General features: G+C 37.1%; 1 protein-coding gene across 1 annotated transcript; it reads right to left on the bottom strand.

The window, feature by feature from the left end:
- Positions 1-12,075: 12,075 nt before the first annotated feature.
- MMP12 (matrix metallopeptidase 12) lies at positions 12,076-21,690 on the bottom strand. Its single transcript, XM_006775254.1, has 10 exons — positions 21,595-21,690; positions 20,023-20,270; positions 19,292-19,440; positions 18,857-18,982; positions 15,753-15,914; positions 15,099-15,222; positions 14,144-14,277; positions 13,610-13,769; positions 12,771-12,874; positions 12,076-12,176 (listed from the first exon to the last, which is right to left on the bottom strand). The coding sequence occupies exons 1-10, from the start codon at positions 21,688-21,690 to the stop codon at positions 12,076-12,078; spliced, it is 1,404 nt and encodes a 467-aa protein (XP_006775317.1).
- Between the last annotated feature and the right edge of the window lie 369 nt (positions 21,691-22,059).

The following is a 22,059-nucleotide window of genomic DNA, read 5'->3' as shown; positions in this document are numbered from 1 at the left end:
ATGCAGGAGGCAGCCAATCAATGTGTCTCTCTCACATATGTCTCTCTCTCTCTCTCTCTCTCTCTCGGGCAGGGCCATCACTCTCTCCCTCTCTCTGTCTCTCTCTCTCTCTCCCTTACCTCCTGCCCTTCCACTCTCTATAAAGATCAATGGAAAAAATATCCTCGGGTGAGGATTAACAACAATAACAACAAAAGTACATAATAGAGTTTTTGTTGTCATTGATAATTTATTAATAATTTAACTCAGTCCTAATAATTGGGCCAACCAATATCTGATCATGATCCTTGTTGAAGATTATTAGACCAAAGAAGGTGGCATAGTAGAAAGAGCATGAGTTTAGGGGTGAAGGGTCCCCAGTTAGAATCTTAATCTGCACCAAATTACTTATCTTCTCTATGCCCTTTTGTTCTTCATTCTGAAAATGGTAATAAAAATATCTATCCTGCAAACCTTGTATATATAATAGAAAATATATATAAATTTTAAGCATATAATAAATGTTACTCATAATAATTTGATATCTAGAGCAATGGCAAAAAAAGTTGATTATATTTCCAACTTTGGGTGGTGGTTAGTCGTTGGGAATAAGAGAAATGTGAAGAAAATGAAGGAAGGACCACATGGGCTCTCTACCTTTCCTGAAAGTCAGAGAGGGTGCTGAGGTGGGAACACACCTGTTGGGGAGAATAGCATCACAGGAAGTCTGGGTCACGGGGAAGTTGAGATGGAAAGAAAGAAGCTTCAATTGAGTAGCTTCTAAGTGCTAGTGGCTTCCCCTATGTTAATCCTCAGAACAAACAAACCCAAGACATAGGTATTATTTTCTTAGAGATTCAAAAAAATCAACTATCTTGCCTAAGATAACACAATGAGTCACAATGCAAATTTTCTAATTTATCAATATCACGGACTTTATATAACCAGTCATGGCCCACAACTCTGCCTTCCAAAACATTTGTAACAGGTCCAGAGACCAGCCATAATTTTACTTCCCATAGTAGCAGATGGCGTATTAATAAAATCCAGTTTTTACAACCCACATTTTAGTGCTTGTAGGAGATAATGGAAATCTCCCAGGCTTCCCCAGTCCCTCTTCACACAGGCATGCACCTCCTCCACTCCTCAAACACATACATGGTGAGCTGAAGCTAGATTAGGGATGAGTGAGCCATTTACAAAGAACAAATGGGAACAAAAAGCTCCCCAATACTTATAGTAGAAGGATCTTGAAGATGATAAAACATGAGCAATCATTGAGGCAGAGAATTGTCATCTGAGGCTCCTGCCACAAATCCTATAAAGAGAGTAAAGTAGTCGCAGATGAAAAAAATCCCCTTGCTTCCTAATAGAAACAATAACCAATATTCTTAAGGGGGGGGGGAATGGCCTCTTTAGGTTCTCCAGATTGCTACAAATTAAGGTGTTAAATAATTGATCGCACAATCAACGGTCACCTAATACCGCACAAGGAAACAAACTCTAGGAAAGAAAGTCAATAGAAACAGTATATAACAGATTTAGATCAACAAGGTCTTTGGATATTTAAATTTTAAATCCAGATTACATAATAACAAAGAATTTAATGCATAAAGGAATGAAAGATGGAGTCACAAAAAATGTGCAAGCTTTAAGAAATGACCAGTCAGACTTGAAAACAAATTACACAAAAATTTACATTGTTCAGCTCCAATTTCATTTGCTACTTTTTTCATATCTTACATTACTCTCCATATTATGTCCAGGTTTTTCAGGAAATCCTTGGAAATATTTATAGCTGCCTTTAACCTCCTTTTTTTCTGCTAATTTTATCATCTCTGTCATTTCCTTATCTATTTCTAATATTTATTGTTTTCCTTATTATGGGTCACACGTTTCTACTTTGCATGATCAGTAAATTTTTATTGGATGCTAGATGTTGTGAATATTACACTATTAGGTGTTGAAATTTTTACATTGTTTAAAAGTGCTTAATTTTGTCTTGACAAGCAGTTAAATAATTTGAATATCACTTTGATCTTTTCAGAATTTTATTGTAAGCTCTGTTAGGATGGGTCTAGTGCAGTCTTTACTCCAGGAATAATTTAGCTCTTTACTAGTTACCTTAAATGTTTAATATCTTGTCACTCTGGCTGGATGGAACTCACACCTCTGACAGCCTCGTGTTACATCTGGGAGCTGTTCATTCTACAGCTCCTTAGTGATGCATCGGCAGCTCATCAACAGATTCAATGCCGGATGCTATCTCACTCTTCGCAAATTCTAGTCTCCTCCCCCTCCCTGGACTTTAATATCTGTCTCCTCAACTCAGTGAGACCACTGTTTTCTTCTGGGTCATCCTAGAAAATACCCAACCATATCAAGCAGGTAGGATTTTGGGCTTGCATCATTTCTTTCTCTTCTCTCCTAGCCTATACTGCCTGGTGCCCAATGAATGACATCAGCTGTTTCATACATTTCGCCAAGTTTTCTAGTTAATCGCAGAAGAAAGAAATATTTTATACCAGTTACCATAATATGGACAGAAACAAAAGTAAACTTTGGAAGTTATATTTATATACTAACAAATAAAAATACAAAAGTCTTAGATTTTAATCTCCATGAGCTGGGATTTTTCTTGCATGAGTAAGCACAATCTTTTTTATTTGGTACACTATAACCTTCTTAAATTATTTTGATCTTTTAATAACAATACTCTACTCTAGAAAGTCACTCCTGGAAATGATGACTATTATAAAGACTACTACTTATGCTCTTCCTGGGATATCCCATTAACCTCTAAGTTGTTACCTTCCATCTATCCACTGAAGAATCCAATATTTAAATTTCTGGTTCAAATCCCTTTACTGGGCTTTGATCCCATTCCATTCCCTACTGGACATCCCCACCTGAATGTCTCAAGGCTCCCCAGACTCACAGCAGGGGATGGGCCAAATAGGTAAAAGGGATTAAGGGGTACAAACTTCCAGTTATAAAATAAATAAGTTGCAGGGATGTAACAAACAGCATAGAGATTGTAGTCAATAATATTGTAATAATGTATGCTGATAGAAGGTAACTGGTCTAATCATGATAATCACTTCATAAGTATATAAATATTGAACCACTATGTTGTACACCTGAAACTGATAAAATATTACAAGTCAATTATACTTCAATAAAAAGACTCCTCAGACCCAACAAACTCTCTTTATTCCATCAAGCAGAACACCACTTCTCAATAGCCTGCTCTTCCTTCTCTATTTACTTATTCACGATCGATTTGCAAATCAGATCCTTAAATACCATCCTATATTATTCCTTTTTAACCAGAGTAATCCATTAATCAATCTTTGTGCTTTATTAAATCTTTATTGCTGAAAGTATTACTAGTACATAGGTCCTCTTTTTTCTATATTTCTCCTTTTCAGTCATATCCCACATGCAAAGCAGTTATAAGACTTGATTAATTTTCTCTTCTAGCTGTTATAATGTCCCTACTCTAATGTCACCTCTGTCCTCCCCGTGACTATAATTCAAGTTTTCAGTCTTTCTTGCATGGAGTAGTACGATAGTATAATAGGTGTTCTTCTCTGTATCTGGCCTTAATTCCTTCTGGTCTACCTTCCATAGTCCCATCAAAAAGGTATTCTAATATTCAATTTGGTCATTTATCCCTATCTTAAGCCATTTTAATAAAGCCATATCACTTATGAGATAAATATCAAAGTCATAACAGTAATAGTCCTTTGTGATCTGATGTCTTATCTTTTGCCATCCTTTCCTTCATATTTTATGGTCCAAATTTTATTTTTAAAAAACTATATTTTGTATATAATGGATCTTTGAAGAGGCTTCTTCTGCCTGAAATACCTTTAGCCCACTTTTCCACCTAACAAATTTCTGTCATATTTGAAAACACATCTCAAGTATTGTTTCCCACAAGTATTCTGTGGTCCCTGAATCCTGCAGAAATTGACTCGCTCTTCTATCTTGTATACACTTTATTAGTCTACCTACATACTTCATTGCATAATGACTTGCTGTTTATATGTCTGCCTTTTTTATGTTTTTACCATATTTTGTGCCTTTGAGGTAAAGACAGTTTTAATCATCTTTTGATCCTTCATGCCAATCACAAGGGTTACAATATAGCAGATTCTCAATAAATATATGTGAATGAATGAACAAAGTAAAAAAAAAAAAGAATGAACCTCTGAAATTATATGTCACCCAGATGTGGCCTATCTTCTCCTTCCTCTTGTCAGGGACAGCGTTGGCCACAAATTATTAGACGATAAGGACGTAGACAGGGTCAGGAAATCAAGATTCTAGTTGTGTGAGGCTTGAGGAGTTGCTTACTAGTATGTGGCCTTCTCCACCTGGTAGTCCAAAAGGTGGGTAGGCCTGTGCTTTTCTTGTTGTATATTTTCAAAAGAGTTAAAAGTTAATTTCATGAAATATATAAAATAAACATGTTAAAGATATTCAACTAAATAAGGAAAGCAGTTCAAAGAAGACTCTGAAGAACAGATATATATGCAGTAAAAAAATGCTAAAATACGTTTTCTAGTGCTATACATGCATATAAGATTATAGGCAACAAAATGGGATGTTTGGGGTTGTCTCTTCTATCAGAAAGTAATCAATTGTATCTCCAATAGACAAACATTTATTTGTTGTTTTTAATTATTATTTTTCTACAACAGGTGACCTAAAATATTATACTAGTTTCAGGTGTACAGCATAGTGATTAGACATTTATATAACTAACAAAGTGATCACCCAATAAATCTAGTACCCATCTGACACCATGCATAGTTTTTGCAATATTATTGACTATATTCTCCATGTGGTACTTTAATTCCCATGACTATTCTCTAGCTACCAATTTATACTTCTTAATCCCTTTGCCTCTTGCACTCATTACCCTAATCCCCGCTCCCATCTGGCAACCATCTAAGTGTTCTCTATCTATGAGTCTGTTTCTGTTCTGTCTTTTTGTTGCTTTGTTTTATAGATTCACATGTAATTGGAATCATCTGTCATTGTCTTTCTCTGGCTGACTTATTTCACTTAGTATAATACCCTCTAGGTCCATCCATGTTGTTTCAGAGAGCAAGATTTCATTCCTTTTTATATACCTGAGTCATATTCCATTGTATATATGCACCACTTCTACTGTATCCCTTCATGTATTGATGGCCACTTAGTTATAAATAATGCTGCAATGAACATATGGATGTATATGTCTTTTTGTTTTAGTGTTTCAGGCTTCTTAAGATAAATACCCAGAAATGAAATTGCCGGGTTCTTCTTTGTCTCTTATTATATCCTTTGTTTTAAAGTCTATTTTGTCTGGTATAAGTATTACTTTTTTGTTTGTTTGTATTTTCATGAAATATATTTTTCCATTCCTTACTTAAAGTCTGTATGTGTCTTTTGTATCTTGTAGACAACATACATAAGGTTCTTGTTTTTTATTCATTCCATGACTATATGTCTTTTTATTGTAGTATTTTTATTTAAATACAAATCCATTTGTATTTAAGTAATTGTTGCTAGATATATATTTATTATCATTTTATTATTTATATTTTTAATTTCTTTTCCTTCTTCTTAAAGAAGACCCTTGAACATTTCTTGTAATACTGTTTTGGTGGTGATGAACTCCTTTAGCTTTTTCTTGTTTGGGGAGCTTTATATCTGAATTTCAATTCTATATGATAGCTTTGCTGGGTAGAGTAATCTTGTTGCAGGTCCTTTGCTTTTTATCACTGACATGCGTTTTCTATTGCTGCTTTTAAGATTCTGTCATTAACCTTTGGTATTTTCATTATGATGTGTCTTGATGTGGGCCTCTTTGGTTTATCTTGTTTGACACCTCTGTGTCAAACCAGGTTAAAGAAGTTATTCATCTTTATTTTTTCAAATAGGTTTTTAATATCTTGTTTTCTCTCTTGTCTTTCTGCCACTCTCACGAAGAAAATGTTGGTACATTTGAAGTTGTCCCACAGGCTTCTTTCCTTTCTTTCTTTCTTCCTTCCTTCCTTTCTTTCTTTCTTTCCTTCTTTCTTACTTTCTGTCTTTCTTCCTTCCTTCCTTTCTTTCTTTCTTTCCTTCTTTCTTACTTTCTGTCTTTCTTCCTTCCTTCCTTTCTTTCTTTCTTTCTTTCTTTCTTTCTTTCTTTCTTTCTTCCTTCCTTCCTTTCTTTCTTTCTTTTTTTCTGTTCTGATTGGGTATTTTCTGCTTCTTTCTCTTCCAAATTGCTGAGTTGATCCTCTGCATCCTCTGCTCTACTGTTGATTCCCTACGATGTGTTCTTCACTTCAGTTACTGTATTCTTCATTTTTGATTGGGTCTTTTTCATGTTTCCTCTCTCCATTCTTTGTTTCTTATCTCTTTGTTTGAAGTTCTCACTAAGATCAATGAGTATCCTTGTAACCAATATTTTCATCTCTGTATCTGGTAGATTGCTCATCTCCATTTTGTTTAGTTCTTTTCCTGGAGTTCTTTGTCCTATTCTTTCAATTGGGGCATATTTCCTTGTTGCCTAATTTTGCCTGCCTCCCTGTATTTGTTTCTATGTATTATATAGAGTTGTTATGGCTCTCAGTCTCAGAAAAGTGGCCTTATGTAGTAGATGTTCTGTGGGGCCCAGTGGTATGCTCTCTCCTCACCCAATATGGGCACTCTAGGTATGACCCCATGAGGACTATGTACATCCTCCTGTTGTCTCTGAGCCTTGGCTGCTGTTGGAATGTCAATGAGAGGGATTTACCCTGAGGCTGATCAGCTTCAATGACTGGCTATGACCACAGCAGAGGAGCTGCTGTGCATGGGTTGACCCCATGGAGCACGTCAGCAGGGCTCTGATGCCCAATGAGTCCACGTCTTGAGTGTGTTGCTGGTGGAGGTGATTGGGTGATGCTCTGGTGCGTCTGAAGCTGGCCATCCTGTGCTCTGGTTCTGGGGCCTCCTGGGGGGTACAGACCAAGATCAGCTGCTACCGTACCCTGCCCAGGGCCAACAGGCATGAGCTATAAAGCAATCTGCAGGTGGTTGCTACTTGTATTGGACTTGAAAAGGACCAGGAGAGACCAAGCTGTACTCTGAGGTTGGCTACCACTGGTGCCAGGCCTGGGGACACCTAGCTAAAGGTATAGGGCACACAGAGGCCACATGTTGCCTGTTTCGGAGGTGTGAATCTTTGAGAGATTTTAGGAAAGTTCACAGCATGAGCCAAGGCAGGCTCTTTGTATGGAATAACCACAGGAAGCAACTTGGTAGGTCTGAAAGTTGGTTGGGGCAAGGTATCAGGGAATTATGAAGGTGGGGCAAATTGTGTTAGCCAGGTTGGTGGAGACTCAGCTATGGTGCCTGCCTGCTGGTTCTGCAAGGGTAGAATTCAGCAAAGCAACAATGGTTTCTGTCAGCACTTCTGTCTGAAAACAAAAATAAAAACAAAACAAAAAAAACACAAAAAAACAAACACCCCTCCCCCTCCAGCCCTCGTCTTAAAGCCAGATTCTTCAGCTCCTTTCCATATGCCCCTGATGCACTTTTTGAGCTGCTGCCCCAGTGCTGGAGCTCAGAGCCAGTGAGTCTAAGTAAGTCCGTGTATGGGCCCTTTAAGAGGCAGAGCCCTTTTTCTCACTCAGCAAGATTCTCTTCTTGTTTCCACATTGAAGTTATGGGGACTTCTCTTTCCAGCATTGGAACCCTGCGCTGAAGAGCCCGGTGTGGGCTGGGACCCCTCGTTCCTCAGGGAGGACCTTTGAAGCTGAGATATTCCTCCTGATTTTTAAAAGACAAAAGACACATCTCTGATGTGGCTTCTTTATATCCTTAGTTATAGGATGTCTGTTCAGCTAGGTTTCAGGGCATTCTCGATAATGGTTGTTCTGTATTTTGCTTGTAATTTTGATAGAGTTGTGGGAAGTTTGAGTACTGTGTTACCTACACTGCCATCTTGACTGGATGCCAGATAACATTTATTTGTATTGCTATAGAAAAGAACCATTTGCATTATTATTGTTTTTTTATCATTCATATCCTTACAGAGTTATATAATAGACTGATTTATTTATAGTCAAAGGTGTGAGATAGGGTATGTGGTGAAATAGTTGTAATCAATAAAAACGATAGGAACTGTCAACAAGTAAGTAAAACCACCTCTTCCCCCCCTCCTCCCTCCCCGGCCCCACCACATTTATGGCTAAGAACTGGCAGAGACCAGCTAGATCCACCATGAGGACTAATTTCACCTAGAGATAACCCCTAGCCTTTTATACTCATTGTAATACATTAGCATGTAAATGACTCACCACTCACTGCCATGACTGGAATCAGAACGCCCACACAAAGACACAATGGCTGATGGAGCTCCTCCAAGAAATCGCCACTTCTTTCCCAGGAAGATCCTAAATATTCCTTCCCCTTACTGAATATCCTACCCCCCTGATTAAATGAGCCTCAATAGCCCCACCAGTGTTGCTATCGACTTATCAACCAGGAGGTCATGGTTCAATTCCCAGCAAGCACATACCCAGGTTGGGGGCTTAATCTCAGTAGAGGGCATGCAGAAGGCAACCAATTGATTCTCTCATCTATATTTCTATCTCGATCCCTCTCCTTGCCTCTCTTTCTAAAATCAATAAAAACATACTTTAAACAAATAAAGGAATCAAATTCCACTAAAGGGGAGTTGTTGTGTCTGTGGAGTAGCCTACTTTCTGTCTCACTGCTTCACTAAGAAGCTCACATTCACTCTAAACTCTATGCTGGCTTGTATTTGAATTCTTTCCCACATGAAGCCAAGAGCTCACAGTAGGTCTCAGACCCTCAGGACCTTGGACCTCCAAAAGTGTGTGTCAGGTGCATAGTCTCATAAAACCAGCTCCTCTCCAGAAGACCTGTTAGACATGCCCAGCACTCCATTGTAAAGACACCTGTAATTTCTAAGTCTTGGACAATTTTCCCCCTGACATTATTAAGATGTCACTACTACCTTTTCCAAGGGAAAATGGTATTCTCCGATCTAGACACACAAAGAATTTTTATAACATGTTAAAGAACTTTTGATCAAAAGGTCAAGTTAAGGTACAAATAGCATAGAATGCCAGGCTTTTTTACTTTATTTGATTTTTTTTCTCTTTCTAAATTTGAAAGGCAGAATTTTGTGGTGGTTAATAACACAAATTCTGAAGTCCAACTGCCTGGCTTTGAATTGCAGCGCCAAGGCTATGTGACTTAGGACAAATTAGTTCACCTCTCAGTGCCTCATTTTAAAAATATGAATGATAGTATTTATCTCACAATTTTAATGATTAGGTTATTATTAGTCATTATTAGTTATTATTAAAAACTAGAGGCCTGATGAGTGAAAATTCATGCAAGAATAGGCCTTTCCACCCCCAGCTGCCAGCACCGGCTTCCCTCTGTCACCCAGGACCCAGGCTTTGCTCCACCTGGAATCAGGCGATTTGCTCTAGCCCCGGCTTCGGCCAGAATGATGCCTGGAAAGATGTTTGGTCTAATGACCTAATTAGCATATTACCCTTTTATTATTATAGAGAGTGTGTGTGTGTGTGTGTGTGTGTGTGTGTGCAGATTTTGGGGAGTGTCTGGCACATGGTTAGCATTATAAGGATTTGTTAAACAAAATTTTATAATATAACACAAATAGACGTAGAAGAAAAAAGGGTTCACTTTCAAATCTCTAAAGGCATTTCTCATGAACACTCATGAAACTGAGAGAGGTGTACTCTGGGCCTTTATTCCAATACAGTGGGGCCTTGACTTACGAGTATCCCGACTAATGAGTTTTTCGAGATAGGAGCTGTCTCTCAGCCAATGTTTTGCTTTGAGTTGAGTTGAGAGCTAAAATTTGGGTTATGAGCCAGCTTCAGATACCCCACCGCTAGTTGGCACAGCGAACATCACAGTGATTTGACCTATGAGTAATTTGAGTTACGAGCTCCATCATGGAACGAATTAAACTCATAAGTCAAGGCCCCACTGTACTAGTTTCCCGGCAGGTGAAATCGCGTGAGTCCCAGAATCCCTCCTCACATGCACCTCCCCATGCACGCAGCCCCACTCTCCTGCCCAGAAAGAGTCCTGCGACCAGGGAGACGGGACCCAGAAACCCGCCCGTGCCTCTGGTCAAGTCCTCCAGAGTCAAGTTCCTGCCCACCATGCGCACCTGCTGATCAGATGTTCTAGCGTGAGGGCATCACGACCATTAGCCTATTAGCTCTTTATTATATAGGATAGGCATTACTTAAGTGAAACTGCTTATTCCTGAATATCCTAAGGCCAAAGACATCTCAACCAAGACACCATTAAGTTTTCTTCTGATGCTTATCCTGTGGGGGAAGTTTCTTCCTTTGCAGGAAGTCCAGCAGTTAGTTTCCTGTAGGTAAATAACATTTCTTCTAAAGATGACTTGGTCCTGTTTCCCATAAAGACCACTATGGGGTTAATATCATGTGCTCCACTGAAGGAACACATCCTTAAGAATGGACCTAAGCTATGAAGGACAGGGAGCTTTATCCCCATCTAGATTCTTTTTGATCCTCATATTTTCTCTGATCTCAGTTCATTCTAATAGCCAAGAACAATCATCTGGGCTGAAATAAACTTGACCTTTTTTTGGGTCTTGGGTACATCCGTCAGCAATAGTCTGAAAATACATTAAAAACTCCAAGCATTCCACAAATCTATAAGACATGAGAGGGAGCTTTAATATGTGTACAATCCAGAAAATAGGGAGCATGTGTGTAAAAGCCAGGGAGAAAATGTCCTGGCCAGTGTTGCTCAGTGGTTGAGCCATGAGGTTCCTGGTTTGATTTCCAATCAGAGTACATTCTGGGTTGCAGGCTCAATCCCCAGTAGGGGGTGTGCAGGAAGCAGCCAATCAATGTTTCTCTCTTACTGATGTTTCTCTCTCTATCCTAATCCCCTATCTCTCTCGAAAATCAATAAAAAAATATTTTAGAAATTTTTTTTTAAAGAGATAGTGGAGAAAATTGATATAAAGTAGGCCAAGCTACCAACATGATGTTCTCACCATATATCATGCGTCATTTTTTGTCACAATAAATCTATGAGATAGATACCATTAATATTTTCCCCTAAATTTAAGGAAGCTTAGATTCAATCTCTTTCCAAGGTCACACAGCAATTAAATGGCACCTATTGTGAGACTTGATCTATAACAGAAATTTACCAAAATGGGAAGTTCCTATTTCATGCCTTCTTCTTTTCAGGTTTGTGGTTACACACTGTAGGTGTTCCTTGGAGTCATATGCAGTCTGGAGAATGTTTTCTTGACTTGAGACCAAGGATTCAGGTGGCTTTAAACAAGTAGCCAAGGCAAATACAACCTTTTTTTAATCCTAGTTGCCATATTTCTATTCACCCCTTGGTATAATCATATAGAGACTTGTTTTATTTAGGAACAGGTCCAGAATTATTTTCAATATACACATTCCAGTTTTCAAGAAAAATTCTTAAAATTCAAATATTTTGTTTTAAAGTTTTTATTTGAACATTAGAAGTACATATACTTTATATAAAATAGTAGAAAAGTCAACACTGTCAACCAAATAAAAGTATATCATCACCATAATAATATAACTTACTTATATATCTTACCTACATCATTGTCATTTTTAAAGTTCTAGATATATTCTGTTCTTATTACAATTAAAATGGTACCCTTACTGAAACATTTAATGGTCAAAGAAACTAATCTTTTCTCTAAATTTGATTAATCCAGAGAAATAATGATAATTTCTCAGTTTAAGGATGTTAATGACCAACATATTCTCTTGGCCTTTAAAGGTGTTTATTTTCAAACTTAATAGCAGAGTCAAGTAAAAATTGACAATGAGAATTTTTAAAATTAAAAAAAAATGTTACATATTTTGTATAATAATTTATCTATATGATTATTTGTCTATGGCCTATAGATTTTACCTTATTTTATGATATATGTCACTATTTAGTGGTACACTAGGCACATAACAAGTATGCAAAAATACATATTAAACTAGCGTAAATTGGCAAACAGCAGTAATTATATAACTCTTAACAATTAAGGGTAGCATTCCGATTCAGTACTCTGATGACACGGTTGGTTGGGGTATTATATTCAAATATGACAGCTCCTTGGTAAAAATAGTAGTGTTCTAAAAATGAAAACAAATTGAATAGTTTAATTCTCTGCTTGTATTTCTTTGAAAAGATAACATAGATTATCATTTATTTTTTAGATTATCTACATTAAATAAGGTCTGATTCAAATATATAAAGTTTGGATCCCTTGGCCCCCAGATATCTGCCTTCTGTCAGTCATTTCACCATTAAATATTCTCATTAATTTTACTGAGAAGGTTGTTTTGTTTTAAAGGCTGACTTTTAACATGCAAATGTTTTTCAAAAGTTACACTCCAAGTGGAGAACTCAGAGTGGGAGCGAGGAGATTGGGCCCAGGTACACACACCGAAGCCTTGATGGAAAAGTACAAAGCTCATGGGGGTGGTAAGAAAAACACAAAATATCTTGGCCCAGTCAACAATTTGCTTAGGTTGATTTTGCTTAAAGACATTCACGAATACAAACTCAAGCTCTCTCATCCCACCATCAGCCTCAGACCTTTAGAGCCCACGAAGAGTGAAAGGAGATGAAAGGAAGGTAAAGAATGCAAAGTATAAAGAAGTATGAAAGGCTCTGTGTTTTAAAAAAAGATTTCAAGTATATTCATAGCTTCCTAGTCTACTTACTGTTATAATAGAAGACTGCATCAATTGTAGGCCCAATTCCTTGGAAGTGGTCAATAGTCAATTTGGGATAACCAGGGTCCATGCATTGCTTCCTCTCATCAAACCTGAGCAAAAAAACAAACAGCAGAAACTTTAGCGTAAATAGACTTCATGACAAAAACTTGATACTTCATGACTTGAACAACAAAACCCACCTACTTCTGTCCTGAAAGGTGCTTACTAAAAGGAGTTGAGCTGCACTGATGGAAAAACCCAGGACCTATGGTAAACAGCTCACTGATATATTCCCCGTCCCTATGGGACTCTAACCCCAGTCTTCCTGACTACCAGTCAAACACTCTCCTCCCTCCTCCATAATGCTTTCGCAGTGCTCAGTCCATTTTTATAGAGCCTTGTTGTCTAACTTCCTGTTAGTGAAGACCTTGCAGGATCAGCTGTCATTCAGAGGATGGTTTCTTCATTTTGTCCTCATGGGTCCAGTGATTCTGGAAAGGAATCTGAAACTCCGTACACCCTCCCACCTGACTGTAAAGATTAGGTCCCATACATCTCCACCACTATTTCTCAATGTGTTTCCACTATGATTGATACCATGACATTTAATGTAAAATATTCCTTTAAAATACACTATGTGTTATTTCAAAATTCAGAATCTAAAAGTCCAGAGAAAAGAACTAGATAGACAATGAATATTCTAGTCCTATATTCTCTTGGTTTATCTCCCTGGGAGATAAAAAAAAAGCTTTGGGAATTTGTATGTAAAACTATTCTTCTGGGAAATCCCATGCCCTGCTTGTTTCACTATCTTAGAGGTCAAATTAGTAATCATTAAAGCTCACCTCCAATACACTTGATCTACAAAGAAGTAGGTCTTACGAAGAAGTGGGTTATAAACAGCTGCATCAATTCTTCTTACAGACTCAGGAAAGCCCAAAGAATGGATGCTTCTGGGATAATTTGGCTGTGGTCTTAAATTACTGATTAACCAGTACTTATCATCTGTGAATACAAAGAAAAGGGCACATTGGAATCATACAGAAAGAGTAACAGAAATATATGTTGACGCACTGTGAACATCATTCTTTCCCCATTCTTCCAAAGTGTATTGTTCCTTGTCCTTAAACATAGCCCTTTTTCTATGGTTCTGTATTTCCCTCCCCGCCCCAAAGTATTACAATCTATATTTTATAAACTTTTCTTGAAAGTTTTATATATCATCTATTTAATTTATGTTAGGTTATAGTTCAGTGTACAATTAATACAATTTGGAGTGGTTTTTTAAAAAATCTATACTTATAAAAAGTTGTAGTATTTCCTTAATTTATTCTCTTCCTTGAAGTAGACTCAATAGCAAAACCAAACATTGGAATTACCTTTAAAAAGAAAAACGTGTTGTCCAGTTTCAGTGTCATAAGCAGCTTGAATACCAGATGTGAAGTTTGGCCATAAGAAAGAAATTAAACCAATACTGGCATTTGGATTCCCAGGAATCTGCATCCAGAAGAAACTGACATGTAAAACATTAAATACATGTTAAAAAATTGTTGTGGACTCAAGAACCATGAAATGTGAGAGGAAAGGACCTGTGACACAGTTCAATGTTTCTTTTCATGATCTTCACATTCTAGTCCATGGATGTCTGTGTAGGAGCACCACGAGGAAAAAAATGTTAAATCAGTTCTTTAATAATAGCAATGGTATTAACAGACAAACTGTTATACCCTGGATATTGGAATCAAAGGATCATTATTTAGTCTGGTCCCACAATCCATTCACTAGCTTTATAATCTAAAGGAAATCACTTAATCTCAAGTATCTAAGTGTTTGAATCTCAAAAATGAAGAATATTTTTTCTCCCTTCCAAATACTAATCTTCTATACTTCCTCCACACCTCTAATATCTGCTTCAGTTTATGTTGTAAGACATGAACCATAAGTCATCCTGGACTTCCCTTCTCTATAATCAAGAATCAAATCCTTTAAATAAGTACTCTGTCACAGCTTTAATTCCAGACACTATTTTTTATCTATGATTAAAATAGTCTAGCTTCTCTGTTTCCTGTCTTATACTTCCCCAACCCAGATTCCAATTGTAAATCCATTATTTACACACCAGTTTTCTAGTTAAGATATAAATATAATCATACCACTTTCTTGCTTCAAAATCTTCAAGATCTCTCCACTGCCTACAGAATCAAGTCCAAGTCCCTACTTACTATTTTCATCTACTTAATTTTCCATCATTTTCTATTATTCTACAATAAGAACAGCAGAGCACACTTTAGGAAAAAAACCTTTAAATTTGGTCAGGTATAAAAATAATCCTACCTGTCTTTAAAGTAAAAGATTCCATTTCCCACTCTGGTGGCAGCATCAAAATGATAATTGGGATCACAGTAAGCCGGTTCTGTACTGTTAGGATTTGATGAGAGTTGGAAGTTTTCTGGACCTCCTGAAAATACGTTTCAAGAAGCATTAGAAAAAAATCTAATTTTTAGTTCATCAAAGGAAGAATCATTTTTTAAAAAAAACATTCCATTTTCTTGATGAAAAATGCATAAGAAGCAATTTATGCTCTCTATAACATTTACAGGAAACAGACAAAAAAGAAGTTTTTACCCATTTGGTTGCAACATTATGGAGGAGGAAAAATCTGTTCACTCTGGTTTTCTTGTTCCAGTTATATTATATTTTTTTTCTCTGTGTACCTTCTTCAATAGACCATGGTATGTTAGATAGAAATAACAGATTCAAGGCCAGAAGGCTTAGGTTTTGCCTCTGGCTCTGGCATTAACATACTAGATCTCTTGTGCTCATCTACAAAACTGAACATAATATCTGTGCTACCTACCTCACAGGGTTTCCATGGGATTCAAAAGTGAATACAGATGTTATAAAGTTTTAGCCAAATGCAGGTATCATGAAACCACTCAGAAGCCTGAGTATCTTTATAAGGCAAAACGGTAAAGAAATTCAACTTACCATAGAGAGACTGAATGGCATGTATATCATCATTAGAGAGGTGAAATGTGTTGGGGTCCACATAACTGTAGATGGGGTACATTATGGCCTGTGGATCACTGGAATGGTCTAGACCCAAGGCATGGCCAAGCTCATGAACAGCAACTAGGAACAAGTTGATGCCTAAGAGGAAACCAACCAAAAGAGGAAAGGAGCAGTGAAATCTACAGGCACCTAGAAGACAATGACACAATTTAAATATGACACAATGAGAAGGGAAACGCTTGGGAATCCTTTACTTGGTTACCCTCCTTGTACAAGGTTTTTCAGTCTTGGTGCTATTGACATTATAGCCCAGATAATTGTTTTGTTTTGTTTTTTAGAAATCTCTGGCTTACCATTAAATAAGTAGCAAATCCCTCTTCAGTTTTTATAACCAAATTGTCTCCACACATTGTCTAATGTCCTCTTGGGAGCAAAATTGCCTCTGGTTAAGGATCACTGCACTATCACACAAATGACATATATTCTGTTGTGAAAATCTCTACAATAACTCATAGCTGTGTTCAGTAGTTCTCACTGCCTCTAAGTTAATTTCACTTCATCCTACTTTTACACTTGGTCAGTCTTGAGTGGATATAAAAAAGTACTTAATAACCATTCTTTACTAAACCCAAATATAAGGCAATATGAAGTTTCAGGTACTATGAGTCACTGAGAAAGATACCACATTATGTATAATCCTTATGCAACTAAAAGGAAGCCACCACGCTCTCCATCTACAGATGAAGACACAGTATCAGCGAGATTAATTGACCAAATTAAGTGCTGGCCCAAGATTCAAATTTGAATTTCTTGGCTCTAAATAAAGCTCACCTTTTTACTATATGTGATTCTAAATAAAACCAGAGACTATGCTTACAAGTGAGATATATTTACACTGCCAAGTTATAGTCATGCATGTTCATTTTTTTCTGTATCTCTTAGAGCATGCACCTTTGTAGGTAAGAAAGAGAGGTGTGTCCTTTCTCTGAAACTTCTCGAGAAGATCTGAATAACCCCTTAATCTTAGTTTTTATCTGTGTTCTGGTCTAATGCCCTCATTATTTCTTCCTGTTTTGTGGCAACACTGATGCTCAGAATTGACTTGCCCAGGGTCAAAGTTCACTTAGCCTCAAAGCCAGGCCTTGAAATACTCTCCACTACCCAAGCGTGAACATAGAGTCTACACTGTCTTTTGGGAGGTGCCCAGGAACATTCCCTGTAACACAGGGGTTTAGCAACAAACATGGAAATGCTTGAATTTCTCTCAAATAATGAAAAAGAAGTGTAGATTCTGTCATTCTCTCTGCTCTGCATAATACAGGGGAGAGTAAACAAAGCCTTTGATATTTTGGCTTAAACCTAAATTTATCTTATTCCCAACTCATATAATACTTTGTATAGGCTAGTTCTTATCTCAAAATAATGGATTTTTGTTTATGTGGTTCTTCTTTTGTTTGTTTGTTTTTTCCTACCTTGTGTGTTCCTCCAGGGCAGGACTTTGTCCTTTTCATCTGTGTAACCAAAGTTCTCATTGATTTTCATTTTTGTCACTGAAATTACCCCCACGGCATCACTTAACACTCTAATAGAAAGTAACCATTGAGCTGATTGTTCATCTAATTTACAGTGTCAAAAATTAGGTTGAGAATGAGCACTTTAAGTTAGAATTTTTATAATTTAGCTATTGAAAAATATAAAATTGAGCCAATTAAAAACAAGGCAACATGGACAGTTAGAATTCATTGGACTAACATTGGACTAAAGTAAGAATTAGGAAATGCGTGTTCTGACCCTAGTTTTTTCACAAGCTAGCCACTAACTTCCCTTGGTCTCAATTTCCTCTAACTGTAAAAAAACTATATTAAGTGATTTTTCCAAGGCCCTTTAGAATTTCAAAACATTCTAGCTAGCTGGCACAATTCTCCCACACCAAATGAAATGATTATAAAACCAAAATATTCTTTCATAAGATTTAGACAAATTTAATCCGTCTAAGTTGAAAATTTGTAGCTCAGAAAAAAACAAATCGTACATCATTTGTCTTTTGACAATGTAAAAATCCTCTTATCACTTAAGAATACTATAATCTTTAGACCATGTGTCAGACTAAAATAAATAGTCTTTCTGGTCTATAAACTATTGCTATCTAACATTTGCCGTATCAGTGAGACAAAGGGGGATGCTGAGAAAAGCATATTCTTCATGCCTTTCCATTTACTTTCCACATGACTCAGTCACATAATCTAGGATTCCCAATAGAGAGATTAAGTAGGCTTCTGATATGATGGCTCCAACTTTCCAATGGAAAGTGATTCCTCCAAATAAGGGAGGTTAATTATTCACATCTTCACTTTTATATAGGAATGGTGACTTACAGCCCCTCTGTAAATACATACAAGTTATCATTGAATGACTAGTTGGGCATTCTGAAATTTTTATCCTAGAACCACAAGAGACCACATGACCATATAATGGTGTATCTCTGTGAGGTTCTCTAAATTCTCTACAGCATTGCCTTTGTGTGTCACTATGAATCTAAGAAATTATCAACATACTAGAGGTCCAATGTACGAAATTCATGCAAGAGTGTTGGCCCCCATCACCGTCGTCATCGTGGCTATCTCTGCCTCGGCCCCTGCTGCCACAACTTCATCTAGAAGGACTTTGGGTCTAATTATCATATTATGCTTTTATTATTATAGATAATGGATCAGGAAGATAATCACACCATTTTAGGATTGTTAGCATATACAGAATTAGTACCTATGTTTGCATGAGTTTATGGATTGCACTGTCAAAATCGATCACATAACATACCCATAGTTCCTGAGGTTTCTGAGTTTATACGAAGTAGCTCATCCTCAGATTTTTAGAACTGATCTCTAAGATTACCTAGTTCAATGTCCTCAATTTATAGAGTGTAAAATTGAGACAGTGTTACATTTTATTTATTACAAAAACTATAATCACGTTTTCTCATTCTATAATCCTTTCTCAGTATGTAGCCTCATCCAAAATGGTGGCACTATTTATAATTTGTTAGGGTTTTCTTTTGTGGTTTTGTTAATTTGTTTGCCTACCTTTGTGGTTCATAGTCCAGCGTTCAGCCTCATCAAAATATATGTCTCCTCCAAAACCAGGTCCAGGTTTAAAAGCATGAGCTATAACTCCATCTTTGCCATCAAAACAGTAAAAGTCTCCATAATCTTTTGAAAAGGAAAAGAAGATTAGTCTTTCTATGTATATTCTAGGTCAGTGGTTGGCAAACTGTGGCTCACAAGCCACATGAGGCTCTTTGGCCCCTTGAGTGTGGCTCTTCCACAAAATACCACGTGTGGGTGCACACCTACAGTGAGATTGAAACTTCGTGGCCCATGCGCAGAAGTCGGTATTTTGTGGAAGAGCCACACTCAAGGGGCCAAAGAGCCGCATGTGGCTCGCGAGCCGCAGTTTGCCGACCACTACAGTCTAGGTCATATCAAATGATGGAGATGAAATAAGTCCAAGTTCTCTACCTGCAGCTGTAAATCTTATCATAATGTCAGCCTCTCCTGCATCGATCATGATGAATTTCAAAGGGGTCACATCACTCCATACTTGAAAAGCTTTCTCTATAGCATCGTCAACATCCTCACGCTTCATGTCAGTAGTGTAAGTACTGATTCTTTATCAGCAAAACAAAAAAGAAAAAAATATATGAAACCATGTGCTAATTTTTTAATATTATGATACTTCGTATCTGCTGGTATCATTGGAGAATGAGTTCTTTCATAAATTAATTGTACCAATTTTTTTTAAAAGCATACTTTCGATATACAGAAATGTTTATCCTTGGACAACTTCCTCCTGAAAAGGAATCTAACTTGATTTGTTCTCATATATCATTTATAGGTCACCCTTACGAATGATTTACATTCATAGAAGCTTATGCCTTATGCCCCTGCTCCAAGACTTCTGCATTTATTCATCTTGACTACTTGAGAAAAACTTATCCTCTGTCTTATTTATTGTCATTTCATTCTCCTTTTGTTTGCAGGCTTCCTACTCGGGTCTGGACTGGCAAGCCAAACAATCCCCGAGTGAACAATCCTCGCTCCCGGAGATAATGAACTTGAACAGAGGTAGAGTGTTCACAGCTGAGGGAGGCTGCTTAGTCACGACCAAATGTAGGGCCATATCTAAAATTTTCAGGATTCCAGAAGTCAGACCTGTGGGGAAGCAGAAAAATACATGGCTATGATGTTACCTGTAGGTAATGAGATACTTCTCCCATACCGGCCTCCCTTGCGTTGTGTCGAAACGATAAACATCAGGCAATCCACATCGAGGTCTGTGCATCATGTCCAGAGTGGACTTGTCCAGTTGCCCTGTCACATTTAGTCCCAAGAACTGTTGCATTTCCTGAATTTTATTCTCCATGAAGTTCTCATTGACTTTCATTTTTGTCGCTGAAATTGCCCCCATGTTGAAGCCATAAAAGCGTTTCAAGTACCTCTGGAAAAATAAATTTAGAATTACCTTATTATATATCTAAAGTTTTCTGTTGGAGCTCTGCATATGTGGATCAGCTGTGCACTGATAAGTTTGAATCAGGTATCAGAAAATTAATCATAATAAGAAAAAATTTTTGTGCTGTCATGCGTGTCATAAATTATTAGCAAGATTGATTCCTGGAAGCCCACTAAAAACATCCTATATCTCTACTGCTTCAAACTTGTTTCTACTTTTAAAAACTTATTTCAGCATCTGACACATCATGGCATTCAGTAAATCAGAAAAACATTTATTTATTTTTTTAAAATATTTTTTTATTGATTTCAGAGAGGAAGGGAGAGGGAGAGATGGAAACATCAATGATGAGAGAGAATCATTGATTGGCTGCCTCCTGCCCGCCCCCTTCTGGGGATCGAGCCCACAACCTGAGCATGTGCCCTTGACCAGAATCGAACCTGGGACCCTTCAGTCCACAGGCTGATGCACTGAGCCAAACCAGCTAGGGCAGAAAAACCTTTATTGTCAGGATCCATAAATTAAGTTGGAATAAAATGTTCTTGCCTAAAAATCCAAAGCTCAACAAAATGGACAACCATGACAAATTCAATGTTAAAACAGTCTTAGAAAATGGAGACATCATCTGAACTCATGTAGTTAGGGGAAAAAAATGAATTGAAAAATTATATTTTAAAAACTGTTCAGGAAGAAATACCTGAGATAGAGACAGTAAAGAATATTCTTGCCCTGGCTGGTTTTGCTCAGTGGATAGAGCATCAGCCTGGGGACTAAAGAGGCCCAGGTTCAATTTTGATCAAAGGTACATGCCTGGGTTATGGGCTAGATCCCCAGTAGGGTCTTGCAGGAGGCAGCTGATCAATGATTCTCATCATTGATGTTTCAATCTCTCTCTCCCTCTCCTTTCTTCTCTGAAATAAATAAAAATATATTTAATGAAATAGTATTCTTGAGTTACCATGGAAGACTGAAGTGGTTAAAATAATCAAAACATTCAAATCTGAGATTATTACCAGCATTAAATGATTAATGTAAAATACCATAACAGAAGTAGAGCACCAATTATTAATCCTTGGCCTAGGCTTTTTAGTAAAAGGGACAAATTCAACCACCAATTTTATAACACTCCTTCAAAACCAGTGTCTCTTTATTACATTCCTCTTTGGCAAAGAAAACTTCAGTGCTAAAATCAAATAGCTCCTTAAAGAAGTTTTTTCTAAATAGTACTTTTCAATATAAAACTGGTCAATGTAATAAATCTTAAAGACAGAAAGCAGGTTAGATAAATACTGGAGCGGTTAATACTTACTTGAGCAAATGCCACATCCTTTTCTTTAGAGTTTATCTGAGAAACAGCTCCAGGAGCAATGGCCTGCAGGACCAGGATCAAGAGAAGAAACTTCATTCTAAACTTCTCCTGAATGATAACCTAAGTCACCTTGTCTTTTCTAGTACAAGTCCTTAAATGTGTCTCTTTATATATCTTTTAGGCCAGACATGAAGATGAAATCCTTTGAGTGACTCATAGTTAATATCATCTTTCTACAAATCTCAAAAACCCACAAACAGGAGTATGACCTTACTCTAGGACCGACAATGGGTCAATTCGTATCTAACCCATCAATGGTTCAATTAGCAATGACATCAACCCTCACTCAGACAACTTGAGGTTATATTTCTTCAAATGAAATGAGCTCATTCTTCTACCCATCTTGCAAAATAAGCCATTATACAAGAAATTCTGAGCACCTAAAATATAGAAATAACTAACAAA

This window comes from Myotis davidii, unplaced genomic scaffold, assembly GCF_000327345.1.
Source record: "Myotis davidii unplaced genomic scaffold, ASM32734v1 scaffold8, whole genome shotgun sequence".
Lineage (NCBI taxonomy): Eukaryota > Metazoa > Chordata > Mammalia > Chiroptera > Vespertilionidae > Myotis > Myotis davidii.
This window is presented reverse-complemented; position numbering and strand designations above follow the sequence as displayed.